Here is a 17431-nt window from a genome sequence, read left to right as displayed (position 1 = left end):
AATGAAAAACAGAAAAATAGACCAAAAAAAAAAAAAAAAAACACTGACACCAAAAGCTGGTTCTTTAAGCAGATCAAAAAAAAAATTTCTTTTTTTTTTGAGAGAGTCTTACTTTGTTGCCTAGGCTGGAGTGCAGTGGCACCATCTTGGCTTACTGCCCTTACTTACCCACACCCCCCAGGTTTAAGTAATTCTCGTGCCTCAGCCAGGCACCACCATGCCTGGCTAATTTTTGTATATTTTTTAGTAGAGACGGGGTTTCACCATGTTGGCCAGGCTGGTCTCAAACTCCTGACCTCAGGTGGTCCGCCCGCCTCGGCCTTCCAAAGTGCTGGGATTATAGGCGTGAGCCACCAAGCCTGGGCTGAGCAAATCAAAAAGTTGATAAACTTCTAGCCACTAATCAGGAACAAAGAGAGAACATACAAATTACCATTATCAGGAATAAAAAAAGGGGTATCATTACATACTCTGTAGACAAAAAGCAAGGGAGTACTACCTTACTGGATACCCTCCTGAATCATTTTAAAAGTTGTAGGATACATGAGTTTGAATAAAATTGTTTCATGAAATGTGAAGAAAAGTGAAAAAAAGTTCTACATTTGATTATTCTGAAATACATCTGCGATATTTACTATTTCCAGGCTATCTGCTTTAATACTAAACTACCATCCTTATCCTTAATTATCCATAATTTAACCAGTATAAGAATATACACAATGTGCTTTTCAAAAACAAACCTCTTGCTATGTGTGCCTCTCCTTTTTGAATGTTTTGCCAGCTTATTGATTACATTTATATGTTACTTGTTAATAGTTTGGAATGGGAGAGTATGATAATTATATTGCTTTCTGTTGCAGACATCATTAAGCAAGCTAATGGAAACACTTGGTCAAGCAGAACCATATTTTGTAAAATGCATCCGCTCTAATGCTGAAAAGGTAAAAATGTCCTATAAATGAGAGCACATATCTCAGCTTACTTCAAACTGAGCTTTAAATACTTTTAAGCAGAATAAGTGGAGGGGAAGCACTAACTATAATATTTATAAGGAAAATAGTGTTTTATAAATACTTTCAATGGATTTTTCCATATTTACCTGCTTGTAAGGTGTTTATATGGATTTGATTTAGCATCACCCAGAATTTGAGAAGCAAATACATCTTGAAGTCCTGTTAGAAAAGAGTTTTCTTTTTTCTTTTTTTTTTTTGTTTTTTTTTGTTTTGAGACAGAGTCTCATTCTATCGCCCAGGCTGGAGTGCAATGGCATGATCTCACCTCACTGCAATCTCCACCTCGGGTTTCAAGCAATTCTCCTGTCTCAGCCTCCCAGGTAACTGGGACTACCGGTGTGCACCACCACACCCAGCTAATTTTTGTATTTTTAGTAGAGACAGGGATTTGCCACGTTGGCCAGGCTGGTCTTGAACTACTGACCTCAAGTGACCTTGGCCTCCCAAAGTGCTGGGATTACAGGTGTGAGCCACCACACCCAGTTGTAGGTTATCTTGTTACAGATTTTGTAGTGATTGGACTATGTGGCCTCTGGGGGTGATTACATTCTTTTTGAGCTTTTAAGGTCCTCTCTCTTCACAACCAGAGAAGCCTGGAAGCTTGGTTTCTCTCTTTTCCCTAGGGTTGGGCAGTCAGAACTTCTCTGAAGCTACCAGCTGAGAGGTGAGCTTGCCTTACCTATCAGCTTAGTTGTTATATATCTTAACCAGACAACCTCCAATCAATCTCTAGATACTTAACAGTTAGCCATGCTTATAAACAGATAATTTGGAGATCTACTGTTCTGGGTTAATCTTTTTTCCATTTGCTTTAGCTGCCCTTAAGGTTCAATGATGCCTTGGTACTTAGACAGCTTCGATACACTGGAATGCTGGAAACAGTTCGAATTCGCCAATCAGGATACAGCTCCAAATATTCTTTCCAGGTTCTGTTTTTATAGTGATATTTACATATTTAGACACATCAAGTAAATGATTCCCACATATCTTGCTTATTATTTCTTTAGGGCTTACTTATTTCTCTTAATTCTTCCTTTCCATTTCACGTTTTGTATACGGAATTGAAAAGGGATAGACAGTATTTACTTTGACTGAATGGCAGCAATCTCATTAAGATTATTGTAATAGAATCCAGTAGTTGGTTATTCTTATTTGATCAGAATGTTTGCTAATACTAAGTTTACTCCTGATATAACAATTCTTTGCACTGACCTCTCCAGTAACTGAAATATTTCAATGAGAACTATCTAGTGAAAAGATTCCATTTGGTTTTTCCTAAAGTTTTCTCAGCAGGATTTTCTTTCATAGTAAGCTGCCAAGAAGGCTCACAGCTACTCTTATCAGCAATTACTGCTGTGGGTATGGAAATTGTATTGAAGCTGTTCAGCAACTGAGCAAGTCTTTGCTGTTACTGGGACGGAAAGCCTCATTCTCAGTTATCCTGCCACGTTTGCTTTTTTTTTCCCTGATAGAAATTTTAGGTGCTTGTTAAATAACTTTTTCTTTGGTCTTTTATAAAGCTTCCTCAAAAGGGATAATTAGCCTCTGCCCTTTTTTTTTTTCCTCTCATTCCCTTTTGATGATATGATATGTAGAACCCAATATCTTTCTCCGCCTCCTATGTTTTTCGAATTAACCTTTTATTATATCTTAAATTAACATGCACTTCTTGGTTTCACCCTGTTTAAAAGAAAGAGGAAAAGATTAATAAAATGATAATTAGTTTAAGGTCTTGTTTATATACACTACTTTCTGATTTTACAATTTTTTTTATTATTTTTCAGGATTTTGTGAGCCACTTCCATGTACTTCTTCCCCGAAATATTATTCCATCCAAATTTAACATTCAGGATTTCTTCAGGAAAATAAATCTTAATCCAGATAATTATCAAGTTGGAAAAACCATGGTAAATATAATCTGTATAGCTCTTGTCAAAATTGAGTGCATTTATTTAAAAAATAATAATTTTTGCCTATGAGATTGTTTATTAAAAAGATAGTGAATCAGATATCAAAAGACAATTGGTTAGACCCAGGTTTTTATTTAATTATATAGTCAGTATTAATCACAGAGCTCTGGCCAGTGCTGTAGTTCTAATTTTAACTGCCTAAAAATCATCTCTCCATAGATGTTCTACTGTAATCTCCAAGTCAGCTTGCCCAAGATGAATTTAAGATTCATCTGGTCTTAAATTTATCAAATACTTTCTTTCTCTGTCATCCCTTTTCCAGTTTCTCAGTCTAGAAACCATAATTGTCTTTAGCATACCATTCGCTTTAATCCTTTCACAAAGTTTTAGGGATTTTTTTTCCTTTTACAAAGAGATTCTCACATCACTTTCTGTTTCTCCATTACTACTGCTTCCATTTTATTTTTATTCCTTATCTCTTCTCATCTACATTGCTTATACAGTGAACAGCTTACTTATCTGATTCTAGTGTATTTGTCATTCCATTTAATTTATTCTACTCATAATTTTAAAATTGTTATCTTAATATACTTAGTTCTTTATGTCTGCCTCCTGCTTGATAATAACCCCCTCATAACCTCCTCATTAAATACAAACATCTTTCTCTTTTTTGAGAACCTTCATATTGTGGCTTCACATTACTTAGTATCTTTTTTTATGGAGATTAATTGTCCCATTGTCTCCTGTGCATGCCTTTATTATTATTTTCAACTGTTTGTGTTACTCAGGTGGGATCTTTTGTCTCTGGCCCTTATTAGTTTACCATCTTCCTCTTTGGGTATATAATATCTACCTGCTCTCAAATGAGAGGTATAATTCCTGTTTCTAAAGGGATATGTCTCCTTCACCTTTGCAGCCTCCCAAGCCCTAAACATTAGTGGAATGAAGGAGTAAATAAAATAAACTTATTAATAACTTTGGACAGTGAGAAGCTTAATGCACTCTGGATTTCTTTTTTTTTTTTTTTTTTTTTTTTTTTTTTTGAGACGGAGTCTCGCTCTGTCGCCCAGGCTGGAGTGCAGTGGCGCGATCTCGGCTCACTGCAAGCTCCGCCTCCCGGGTTCACGCCATTCTCCTGCCTCAGCCTCCCGAGTAGCTGGGACTACAGGCGCCCACAACCCCGCCCGGCTAATTTTTTGTATTTTTAGTAGAGACGGGGTTTCACCGTGGTCTCGATCTCCTGACCTTGTGATCCGCCCGCCTCGGCCTCCCAAAGTGCTGGGATTACAGGCGTGAGCCACCGCGCCCGGCTGCACTCTGGATTTCAAAAAGACTGTTATCATTGGTTTATTCATGATATGATTCAAGCTTCAAGATCTGTGGTTTTCAACTTTTTTCCCCACCGTAACACCTTTGAAAAATATGATTTATTACCAGTAATACATTTACTTATAGCAGTGGTTTCCCCAATGGAGTAATGTAGCATAATCTCTGGTGCTGGAATTTTGATACTCTTGCTGACCTTGTCATTTCTCTCTCCCTTCCTCCCTTGCTTACCTTCCTTTTTTTCTGTCTTTTTTTTTTTTTTTTTTTTTTTTTTTGAGACCGGATCTCTCTATTTTGCCATAGAACTTGAACTCCTGGGCTTAAGCAACATTCCTGTTTCAGCCTTCTGAGTAGCTAGGAGTATAGGCATGTAGTACCACACCCAACTCACCTTCCTTATTCTACTGTCTTCATTTCAATTTGAGAATGACTACTTTGGATAGTATTTATCAGTACTTCATTTACATGCCTGCCACTGTGTTTGTTCTTCTCTAAAAGCTTATCACGGAAAGGATGATTCATGAAATAAATTTCTCATTTCTTCTTTCGCTGCGTTCCTCATCTTCCTTTTGGTAGGTCTTTCTAAAGGAGCAGGAACGACAGCACTTACAAGATCTGCTTCACCAAGAGGTGCTCCGCAGAATCATATTGTTGCAGCGATGGTTCAGGGTCTTGCTGTGTAGGCAGCATTTCCTCCATCTGAGACAAGCATCTGTTATTATCCAGGTGAGAAGCAAAGGATTCTTTGCATGAGATTGACTAATTTATTTGGCCTTTGTTTAGTAACCAGAACCTTTTTACTGTAAAACATTTTCAATAATAATGTAAACTTTAGAAATGAGAATATGTCATACCCACTTTTGAAGTGCTCATAACACCCAACAGATTATCTGGCATATAATAGACTATTAATAAATATTGATTCCATTGAATTTAAATTAAATTGAATTTTTAGTTATAATGTCTTGTGAGGTCTGAGTAGGGGCTAAAGAGTTACCTAATATTTGTTGACATAGTTGTTTTTATTTAACAGTTTTTGGAGTGATGTTTGAGAGTTTATATATACTGTTGGTTTTAGACACTCATTTTGGATGATAGGTACCTTTTTTTTTTACATTTATTTGTTTTATTAATACCCTCATTGATTTATATCATTTCCATAATATCTTTTCCATTTGTGCAAGAAAATCTTTAGTATCTTCATCTTTGGAATGTGTGTCAGGATTACCTTAAACCCATTAGTGTTATTTGGGCAAATTGTAACAAAAGAATATAATATGTTAAAATTATTAATAATTTGAAGGACATGAATCATCCAAAAACTTTAAATTAAGTTCTGTAATTAACTCCATCAAGGTTATAGTATTTAAAATAGCTGTTTTAGCCAAACATACCTGGAAGAGAAAACTTTTTTCTATTTATCTTTTTCAGTTGCACTTTCTGCTTTTGTAGAAAACTAATTTTTTTATTTTTTATTTTTTTGAGAGAGAGACTCTCTCTGTCGCCCAGGCTGGAGTGGAGTGGCGTGAACTCGGCTCACTGCAAGCTCCACCTCCCAGGTTCATGCCATTCTCCTGCCTCAGCCTCTTCAGTAGCTGGGACTACAGGCGCCCACCACCACGCCCAGCTAATTTTTTTTTTTTGTATTTTTAGTAGAGATGGTATTTTTAGTAGAGATGTATTTTAGTTTCACTGTTAGCCAGGATGGTTTCGATCTCCTGACCTCATGATCCGCCTGCCTTGGCCTCCAGAAGTGCTGGGATTACAGACGTGAGCCACCGCGCCTGGCCAGAAAACTTATTTTTAATCACCAAGAATTTAGCTGCATAGGCACTTAACCTGTAATTATGACATAAGAAATTTATTCTCTTTTTTTCTTGTGAAAATGCAATGTAAGATATGACAACCAGTTTCTGTTATTTTGTCTTCCCCACAGAGATTCTGGAGGAATTACCTAAATCGGAAGCAAGTCAGAGATGCAGCTGTGCAGAAGGATGCTTTTGTTATGGCTAGTGCAGCTGCTCTTCTCCAAGCTTCCTGGCGTGCTCACTTAGAGAGGCAGCGGTACTTGGAGCTACGGGCTGCAGCCATCGTTATCCAGCAGAAATGGAGAGATCACTATAGGCGCAGGCACATGGCTGCTATTTGCATACAAGCAAGATGGAAAGCCTACAGGGAAAGTAAAAGGTACCAAGAACAAAGGAAAAAAATTATCCTTTTGCAATCAACATGTAGAGGATTCAGAGCCAGACAAAGGTAATCTCTACACTATACTATAATACTTGCTTTTTTTCTTTCATCCCAAGTGCTTTGTTTATACCTCTGCGTTAACACTTGTCTAATTTGTATTAGAATTGGTTGTATACAATTTCTTTTCCACTATACTGTGATACTTTTACTGATTTTTAACCCACATTGTATTGTCTATAATGGAAGTTAAATAAGGTTTTATTGAATTAAATTGGATCGAAAATCTACATGGTCTGTGATCATAACTGCTAAGAATTAACTTTTACATTAGGCCGAATCTTACAAAATTGGCAATATTCAACTGTTTTTACTTTCAGAAACTGTAATTTCACACTTAAATTAAAATTTCACTTTAGTTTGAGGTTTACTTTAAAATAAAGCTAATATTAAAGTGAGAGCTTTATTTCTGAATTAGTTTACATTTTGACTGAAATGCCCAGGTAGAAGTTATACACTTAATGAAATATCATCTGACCCATGGAAATAGGAAAATTGTAAAATGTGCATTCAAGTTAATTTAAGAAGTACTTAGGTATTGTAAAAAGATTTTATAACTGCATTTTTTCTTAAATTCTCAGGAAGTATGTTCTCTTCAGTGGTAACTAAGATATTTCTGTAACCCATTTTGTCTGTTTTTATATAGATTTAAAGCTTTAAAAGAACAAAGGCTAAGAGAAACAAAACCAGAACTTGGATTGGTGAATATTAAAGGATATGGATCTCTGGAAATTCAGGGTTCAGACCCTTCAGAATGGGAGGATTGTTCTTTTGACAACAGAATAAAAGCCATAGAGGAATGTAAATCTGTAACAGAGAGTAATCGAATTAGCCATGAAAGTTCGGTGGACTGCTTGAAGGAGTCACCAAACAAGCAGCAGGAGAGAGCCCAAAGCCGGAGTGGTGTGGACTTGCAGGAAGATGTGCTTGTAAGAGAGAGACCCAGATCCTTGGAGGATCTCCATCAGAAAAAAGTAGGCCGGGCTAAAAGAGAAAGTAGGAGAATGAGAGAACTAGAGCAAGCTATATTTAGCTTAGAATTGCTGAAAGTTCGTTCTCTTGGTGGTGTTTCTCCTTCAGAGGATCGCAGATGGTCTACAGAATTGGTGCCTGAAGGCCTTCAGTCTCCACAGGGTACACCTGATAGTGAGAGCTCTCAAGGAAGCTTGGAACTTCTGAGCTCTGAGGAAAGCCAAAAGAGCAAACTAGAATCTGTAATTTCAGATGAAGGAGACTTGCTGTTTCCATCACCTAAGATATCCAGCAGTCCAAAATTTGATTCACGGGACAATGCCCTCAGTGCCTCAAATGAGACTAGCTATGCAGAGCATTTGAAGGATGGAACTATGAAGGAAAAGGTGGTCTGCAGTTCTGAGTCTATTACCTGTAAACCACAGCTGAAAGACTCCTTCATTTCAAATAGTCTGCCTACTTTTTTTTATATCCCCCAACAAGACCCACAGAAAACAAATTCCCAACTAGACACAAGTATCCAAAGAAACAAACTATTGGAAAATGAAGACACACCAGGGGAAGCTCTTACTTTGGATATCAACAGGGATACTAGAAGGTATCACTGCTCAGGAGAAGATCAAATTGTTCCTCCTTTGAATACAGAGTCTTCTAATCCTATGCTTAAGAAGTTAGAAAAGCTAAACACTGAGAAGGAAGAAAGGCAAAAGCAGTTGCAGCAACAGAATGAAAAAGAGATGATGGAACAGATTCGCCAGCAAACAGATATTTTAGAGAAGGAGCGCAAAGCGTTCAAGACAATTGAAAAGCCAAGAATTGGAGAGTGTTTGGTGGTACCATCTTCCTATCAGTCAAAGCAGAGAGTAGAGAGGCCATCCTCTCTCCTCAGCTTAAATACCTCAAATAAGGGAGAACTTAACGTACTGGGGTCCCTATCAGTAAAAGATGCAGCTCTTGCCCAGAAAGACAGCTCCTCTGCTCGCTTACCCGCAAAGGATAGACCTGTCACCGTGTTCTTTGAAAGAAAAGGAAGTCCATGCCAATCTAGTACTGTTAAAGAATTATCCAAGACAGACAGAATGGGTGCCCAGCTGAATGTAGCCTGTAAACTCTCTAATAATCGCATTTCAAAAAGAGAACACTTTAGGCCAACTCAGTCTTATAGCCACAATTCTGATGACCTTTCCAGAGAGGGAAATACTAGGCCCATTTTCTTCACTCCAAAGGACAATATGAATATTCCCCTGTAAGTGAAATGTTTGTTTATGTTTATGTATAAATGGGAAACTTCTTGGAGTATTTTTATTAAGGTGCCTTGTTCTGCTCCAACTGTTTGTGTAAAGTGGCTGCTCAACTTGGCCATTTTCTCTTTGTAAAAATATTCCCTAATTGTTGACTCTACCATCACCTGAAGTTGGTTGTAGTTATACCCTAGGAATCCTTGACTAATCATGAATAGCAGAGTAAATACTGGGTTCCTCCCCATTAAGTGAGAAGCATTTGTGAAGGGCAGTACAGTGCCTGTAAACATAGTAGGCATTCACCGAATACTGGTTGCTTTACAGCTGTGAGGTTTAGTAGTCCAAGGTTGTTCATTTCAGGCTTTAAAGAAGTTAATTTGTTTTGTTACAGCTGTCGGCCTATTTATGATCATCATTACGTTCATTTTACTTCTTTGTGTGTGATAAACACATAACATAAAGTTTCCCATCTTAACCATTTTACAGTAGTGTTAACTGTTTGTTTTGCAGAAGATCTCTAGAACTTTTTCTTCTTGTAAAATAAAACTCTGTACCCACTGAACAACTCTGCTTTTCCGTCTAGCCCCTGCCAACCATCATTCTACTTTCTGTTTCCAAGAGTTTACTTTTTATACCTCATATAAATAGAATTTCTTTTTTCTTTTTTCTTTTTTCTTTTTTTAATAGATGGAGTCTCACTCTGTCACCCAGGCTGGAGTGCAATGGTGTGATCTCAGCTAACTGCAACCTCTGCCTCCTGGGTTCAAGCAGTTCTTCTGTCTCAGCTTCCTGAGTAGCTGGGACTACAGGTGCACGCCACCATGCCTGGCTAATTTTTGTATTTTTAGTAGAGACAGGGTTTCACCATATTGTCAGGCTGATTTCAAACTCCTGACCTCAGGTTATCCACCCGCCTCTGCCCCCCAAATTGCTGGGATTACAGGTGTGAGCCACCATGCCCAGCCCTGAGTAGAATTTCTTTATACTTTTTTAAACTAGTGGTAGTCATGAGAAAAGCATTTTTAAGTGGTACATAAAAACAAATTTAACAAAATTGAAGATACTTGTATTGTCTTTGTATTTGGTAGATTCTTTTGGTTCTTGTGGGAGAATGTCATCATTGAAATGAAAGGAGGGCTGTATCTTTGGGCTAAGAAAATAAATTTTACATTAACAATGAAAATAACCTTTTCTCTCCTTTTATGTATAACCCGAACATTTAAATGTTCCACCCTTTAAAATTTCATATGGATTTTAGAGAAATCCTTTGTAAATGTGGGCAAGAGATGATCAATAATTTATTTTTCCACCAAGAGTTTCTATAGTATTATAAAGTGCAGTTGAGCTTAGTGACAGCTTTAAGTATTATTCCCACCCATTAACCTACAGATTTCCCAGAAGTTCAAAGGCTCTGTGTAGCATATGCACCCATAAGAGAGTGTTAAAAACATATTCCCTGTCATTCTAGGTTTAGTGATACATGCTATTCCATGCATATCTGTGAGTGAGCTCTTTAATATTCTTCTTTAATGTCTGTTAATTATGACATTTATGTGTGTGTTTGTATTATAGATGTATACACTTACAAAGTAGCTGTTGGGATCCATGAATTTGTTTTGTAGAAAACAATTGTAGATTCCAAAAAATATTAATCATCCTTGTGAATTATTTATCTTATTTTTCCAAGATACATAGTTGTAGGTCTATTTGAGCTGATTTCCTTTATTGCTTTATTAATGGTCTCCTTATCTTTAAAATTATTGTATATTAGATTATATTAAACTCTACAGATAAAATTCATACTTTAAATCTCGTTCTATTATATAAGTAATACTAGAAACATGAACATTTTGTAGAATCATAAATGTTGGTGCTTCTGAATTATGTAGTCTAGTTCCCACATGTTATAGATAAGGCCACTGGGGTCCATAGAGGTGAAATGACTTATTCAGGATCATATATTTAGAGAAATGGCTGGGACTAGAACTTGCATTTTATCATCAAGGATCAGCATTGGGTTTTATGTTTAGAAAGTAATACTAGGTTAGTGTCCCTTTTGTACTGTAGTGGATCATGATGAGTACACAGTAGTTTTTAACTGTTTAATGAGAGAGGACCAAAAAAATCATGGTGAAGTCTAAAAATTGCTGTGAGTTAAAAGGTTAATTGCAGTGGTCAAGTACTATCAAGATTCTATTAATCGTTGTTTCTCTTTGGAGGATAAATGAAGGTCCAATAGGCTCAACTGTGGCAAGAGAGATTTTGATAGCCAGAAGAGAATCCTTTAGGACAAGCTAGGATTGCTAGGCTTACATATATTACATACAAAAAAGGAGATCTCTATGAAGACTTTAGCTAGCAAAGATTGCATCTATTTGTATTTGTTTCAGGCTTATTGCATAGAGGCAAAGGGCAAGATAATTTCTTACGTCTCCTAGACTTTCTTTTATAAAAATTAAATGAAAGATTTTGAATGGAAGAACAATTAATCTACCAACTAGTATCATAAGTTAGTGTCTAATTTTAGCCAGCACTATGCTTGGAAGTAAGATATGATTCTCAAGGAGCTTACAGTTCTACTCAGGAGAGATTATCAATATGTTGTTGAGACTTATGGTACTGAGTTAATATAGGTAATTGGGGCCATGAAGGTGCAGGTTATATACACTTTTTCATCAGATTCTGACATCTATTTCTGCCCAGAATTTAATGATAAAATAGTCCCATCATACAGTTATTCAGGTCTGGAGCATACTTTAAGTTTGATAACAACTTCTTATCCTGCCAGTGTTGATTTTATTCTATTCAACATGAAGCCTTTTGTTTGTTTTTTGGGTTTTTTCAGACAGAGTTTCACTCTTGTCACCCAGGCTAGAGTATGCAGTGGCACGATCTTGGCTCACTGCAACCTCTGCCTCCTGGGTTCAAGTGATTCTCCTGCCTCAGCCTCCCAAGTACCTGGATTACAGGCACCTGCCACCACACCCAGCTAATTTTTGTATTTTTAGTAGAGACGGAGTTTTGCCATGTTGACCAAGGTGGTCTCAAACTCCTGACCTCGTGTGGTCCGCCTGCCTCGGCCTCCCAAACTGCTGGGATTACAGGCATGAGCCACTGCGCCCGGCCTCAACGTCAAGTTTTAAAACTCAGACAATGGACGAAAGCTACAAAGACAGATTTCAGAAGGAGTGTTCTAACCAATAGGAACTATCTCAGTATAAAATATAATGAGATCCTCATCACTGGATGGCTATTTTTCAGATATTTTATAATGATTAGATGGAAAGGCCCCTTGTAAGACTAGTATTCTAAAGATTCAGGGATTTGGTATTTTCCTTTCCTCATCATCAGATCTATTTTATTTCTTGAGTTTTATTTTGCAACTAGTATTCTTAAACATGTCATATTCATAGTGGAATATACCCACTGATCATCAGGACAAGGCCTCTAGTAATTCAGTCATATGTGTAGGTTCAGGATTATTATTACTAATTAGCTAAACAGAAAAAATATGACTTAGTGTCTTGGGAATTGACTAAGAGTTGAAAATATTTATGGAATTTGCTGGAAGTCTTTAACCTGGCTGCCATGGGATATCTGCTAAGAACTGAAACATAATTTCATTGTTTTATTTAAAGTGTCAGCAAAGAAGCCTTAAACAGTAAAAATCCTCAACTCCGTAAAGAAGATGAACCAGCATGGAAACCTGTGAAGTTAGCTGGGCCAGGCCAAAGAGAGGTAAGTATTGGGTCTTGTTTATCTATCTTCTATGCAAAAGAGATGTACATTATTTTGGAAATTGTTATTCTTGTAGGTAGAGCACCTCATCTACCCATTTACTCCCAAGTGTTTTTAGAGAAAGAAGCCATGAGCTGAGATTGTTATAATTATGGAGGTGTACTCCAGGCAGGGAATGGTGCCTGAGAACCCAGTTGCTAAGAAAAAGAAGGCAATTTGTGCAAGTGACGTTGTTGACTTATTATGGCAGTGAAAGATGACTTCTTTGGCTATGTAGAACAGTGTAGATTTAGCTTTCATTCTCGTCCTTCGTCCAGAGTAATGTATCAAATTCCTTTTGGTCATCCCTGTCACTTCTCCTAGTGGAAAGGGCATGGTGGGGTGGAGGGATATTTCAAGAAATTCATGAGCCCTCTGATGTCTTTCATTGGCATCATCTCACAAAGAAAAAAAAACCCAAACATTGTTGTGTTATTTGTTTTATCATTTGGTCAAGCAGGTTGCCAGACCGGCCCATAAAAAGAAAGCTCGAATGGCGCGGACGCGCTCCGATTTCTTGACTAGAGGTACTTTTGCCGATGGGGAGGGGGATACAGAGGAAGACGATTACGATGACATTATTGAGCCCCTTCTCTCCCTTGACCAAGCTTCTCACTGTGAGCTAGGGCCTACACCCAGCCTGGATCAGGCCTCTCACAGTGACTCCGAAATGGTAATTTTACAGCAATATAAGAAAAATAGCAAGCAAATCTGATGGAAATAGTCTTTGCTAATCTAAAGCTAACCTTCACAGCTTCTTCCCATGTAACGGTTTGTACATGGGAAACCTCAGTGAACACAGCAACTAAGCTAAACCTTAATTTAATAGAACTCAAATAAATGGCACTTTAAAAAGGTATAAATTAGGCAAAATTAAGATTATTTGACTTAGCACTAATGTAGAAATTTTCCATGTTGTATCTTAAAAGGTCTAGAGCAGTGGTCCTTACATTTTTTCTGTAAAAGGTCAGATAATAAATATTTTAGATTTTGTGGGGCATGTAGGCTCTATTGCAACTACCTAACTTAACAACTTAACTTAGCCACTATAGTGTGAAAGCAGCCGTAGACACTAAGTAAACAAATGGGCATGACTGTCTTGTAATAAAACTGCAAAAACAGACAGTAGATTGTATTTGACCTGTTGTCTATCGTTTACTGATCCTTGGTTTAGTTTACTGATCCTTGGTCTGAAATAATCCAGTAGCTTTTAGCTACAATGCACTTGTACATTTTTTGCCTGTAAACTTGCTTCCTCCACCTCACTTTTCACTGATAAGAAATAAACATGAATTTTTAAACATACAGTGAGCAAAAAGTGTCTTCCTGGACCAACCCAGCCAAATAGAAGGCTATATATAATGTGAATTTGCATTAATCACACAATATAACATTGATGTTGCGTTTGAATAAAGCTGCACTATTTTAAGCTAAGAATATAACTATATCACCTTTTCAGCCCAAATCAGGTGTATATGTAGTTTGACAAGTATTAGTGTATTGATGGGTATATTAAGGCAAAGAGTTTCATTTTGGAATTGTCCTAGAAATATATAATGTAAGGACCATATGTCTAATATGAACCAAAACATCACTGATGAAGTGGAGTGAAATAACGTTTTATTTCCATGCATATCTGTAACTGAGCTCTCTAATATTCTTTAGTGTCTGTCAATTATTGGAGAAAAATTTTAGAATGATCTTTATTTGACTCATTAAATATTCTATCTTTGAACTGTTTTAAGCTGTTTGAATTGTCCAAGATTTAGTTAATTGAAATTTCTCCTATTGTCCAGAATAATCTCGTTGCCTTTTTCTTTTGTTGGAGGTATACCCAGTTTTTAAGTGACAAAACTGATGTTTTATGAAGGCAAAAACAACAAAAAGAGAAGAATGCAGGACAAGTCCCCTGATTAGATAAATGAGTCATTAACCTGAGCCGAACTGTAGGATTACAGAAACTGGAAACATTCTGTGTATCTGTTAATATATATAATTAGAGCCAAAATCTTCAGTGTAGAATAAAATAACAGCATTTTAGAGGTGCCCTGTATTTGAGTTATAAATAAGGAAATATACTGTGTTATCTGATTAACAGTTAAATACGAAATTATGTAATGGAATAAACTAATTTTAATGAGAAGTCCTGCTTTGTCTAGTATACATAGATTTATTGTTTGCAGAAAAACTTTGGCATTTATGACTGCTGTTTTGTTCCTGAGAGTTTCCTTTGTAACAACCCTTAGTCCTTTTGGTGATAGACTTTTTTTACACTGGGAACTTTTACTGAGATGAACCAGGAAGTTGGGCTTTCTGCTTGGAGCATTCAGCTCCTTTCAGTGTTCTAGCCTCTGTTCACCTGCTTGACGGTCATTGCATGCCAGTAGTTGTAGAGCACTTCCCTGCACAGTGTGTTAGTCATGTCTCCAGCTTTCTCCTTTCCTTCTCTTTCATCACGAGCTATTTTAGGAACAGGTGATGGTGCTTGTTTCTTGTGGACACTGCATGAAGCAGCTTTGCTTTGTAGAATATGCGGATAGATACTTACTGGGGTTGGGGATGGGGTGGGTAGGAACAATTTTTAAATGTGTTTCTCTTTTTATTTATCTTGAGAATATTCCATGTTCTAACATTATCTGATATTGTGAAGATGAAGATGTATTATGTCTAAATAAAATCTACTGCTATCTCACAATCCAGATATTTTCTGGATTTTAAATGGATTTGATTTTCTAGGTACATGGAGTTTTAAAAACTGGATTTTTTTTTCTGAACAAACTGATTTTATTACTCTGAAGTGTGTCATTAAATCTTGGAAGAAATTGCTGTATGACCTTTCTAATTGTGAAGTAACTCAATCTAATGGGATAAAGACTTTCACAAATGAATTGAAGGAGATTTCATAAGCATTACCTGTTGAGTTTTTAAATTATTAATCAGTTGTTACCTGCTCTGGGAGGGGAAACAAGTGTAGTAGTTTCCCTCCTTAGTGACTTTGGTGTTTTTTAACCTCTTACTTCAAACTCTGCCATTTGAATAACTGTTTAGTTTCTGTATGCTGCTCTCACTCCATTTTTATACACACCATGTTGGCATTTATTCAAGAAGAATGGCATGTTCTGCTAAACATTTTTTTTTTAAGGTAACTTTTATATATTTTTTTAGTTTCTCCGTTTTCTGGATGGTAAGCGGGTTAGTAGAATCATTTCTATTCCTTATTTATAGGATTAGTATTAGAAACATTATACTTTTCTCTATACAGTTTTCTTTTATCATCCCCTAAATTTAAAGCAATCATCTCTATGGATATGACTCCTGAATAGCTCTCCAGAATTTCAATCTTTATTACTTCCAGCATAGTAAAATTAAATTTCTCATTATTCCCCCCAAACTGCTGTCACTTCTTATATTCCTGTTTCTGCTGTTCTCTGAGATACTCTCTAATCCTTATCTGTGTTGAATTTTCTTTCTCTCTGATGTCTATTCCATGGACTGCCAGAAAAACCTGTTGATCAAACAAAGCTGTTTATTAGCTTATTACAGTAAGAAAAAACCCACTTTGACTGTATCTTAGTAATATCTCACAAGGGAGAAGTCAGGAGAGGATATTCATAAAGTTTTAGGACCTGGGCTAGGTGATTTTGAGGTCGGTCTTGCATGTAGAAAACTGGTTGTTATTGAACAAAGTTTATTACGTAAGAGTTTTGGATTGTCAGCCTTAAGACAGCAGCCACACTGTTGACTATACACTTAGTATTCATATGTGTATTCCTCTAAAAAAAGGACTAGTTTATAGCATTGAACTATCTGTTCTTTGAAGATTTGGCAGAATTTTCTATGAAACCACCTGGGAGTGATACTTTTTTGTGGTGTAGTTCCTTGATAAGTTTTTCTTTTTTTCTTCTAGGGAAATTTGTCTTTTTTAAACCTTTTATCTAACAGGGTCAATTTTGGTGAACACTTTTTTCTTATAAAATTATCAATTTCATCTAACTTTTCAATTTATTTGCATAGAGGTCTGGAAAATAAGAGCTGAGCACAGAGGCATGTGCCTGTAGTCCTAGCTACTCAGAAGGCCGAGGCAGGAGGATAACTGGAGCCCAGGAGTGCAAGGATGCAGTGAGCTGTGATCGTATCACTGCACTCCAGTCTGGGCAACAGAGCAAGACGCTGTCTCTTAAAAAAAAAAAATAGATTTGTTAGACCCAAACAGTACTCAGTCTAAGGCTAATTATTCTTGACTACTGAGGTGAGATCCTCTGTACACTTTGCCCAGTGCCCTGGGAATCATAAAGTTATGTCCTCTGGCTCTTGGGCATAGACACTATTACTGACCTTTTGTGAGTGATGGGCTCAATTTCCTTTAATCCTTTGAAGTGATCTTTTTCCTGGTCTTGGGTTGTTTTCTCATACAAAGTGTTGATTAGTACTCAAGCTGAATATTCAATGTGGATCTTCTGTAGATCTCTAGAGTTCTGTCTTTGTGCTTCTCACTCCTCTCCAGTACTCTGTCTTTTGGTCTCTAGTCATCATGTTCACTTTGGACTTTCAGCTTCATGTGTTCCACTCAGAGTCTGTCAGGTTTCACCTGGTTTCCCTCTCTCTGCATCACGGCCTAGAAACTCTCAAGGCAGTAAGATGGGACAAGTGTAGGACATACTTCCTTTTTTCCCCATCTGTCAGGGATATCTGTCCGTTGTTTTAAACATTGCGGTTTCATATTATTTTGTCTGGGTTTTTTGTTGGTTTCATGTAAGAGGGTAGACCAGATCCCTATTACTTCATCTTTGCCAACTTAGGGTATTTCCTCTTTCTGTTAATAAGGCCATAGTCACACAGTCCAAAAGACTAAAGAAAGAATATTATAACTACAGGAAAATGAAATATTAGGAAATGACTTGAATAGATAACAAGAAATTCTCTCCTCAAGACAGGATTGTCTTTA

The 17431-nt window shown here is 36.8% G+C and overlaps 1 protein-coding gene across 13 annotated transcripts in view; it reads left to right on the top strand.

Annotated features, from left to right (window-relative positions):
* Window positions 1–17431, top strand: part of MYO9A (myosin IXA) — a 307192-nt gene that overhangs the window by 212094 nt on the left and 77667 nt on the right. For 9 of the 13 annotated variants that reach the window (XM_050796252.1, XM_050796251.1, XM_050796254.1 and 6 more), the window contains 8 exons: window positions 861–941; window positions 1829–1939; window positions 2798–2920; window positions 4826–4975; window positions 6186–6505; window positions 7143–8714; window positions 12348–12447; window positions 12944–13159. In XM_050796252.1, the coding sequence (XP_050652209.1) occupies window positions 861–941; window positions 1829–1939; window positions 2798–2920; window positions 4826–4975; window positions 6186–6505; window positions 7143–8714; window positions 12348–12447; window positions 12944–13159 (2673 nt within the window). The remainder of the gene's footprint in view (window positions 1–860; window positions 942–1828; window positions 1940–2797; window positions 2921–4825; window positions 4976–6185; window positions 6506–7142; window positions 8715–12347; window positions 12448–12943; window positions 13160–17431) is intronic. The other 4 variants (XM_050796257.1, XM_050796255.1, XM_050796262.1 and 1 more) reach the window with 2 other exon arrangements.

Source organism: Macaca thibetana, chromosome 7, assembly GCF_024542745.1.
Source record: "Macaca thibetana thibetana isolate TM-01 chromosome 7, ASM2454274v1, whole genome shotgun sequence".
In the NCBI taxonomy this organism is placed as follows: domain Eukaryota; kingdom Metazoa; phylum Chordata; class Mammalia; order Primates; family Cercopithecidae; genus Macaca; species Macaca thibetana.
Note: the sequence above shows the minus strand (reverse complement) of the source record. Positions and strands in the feature narration are given on the sequence as shown.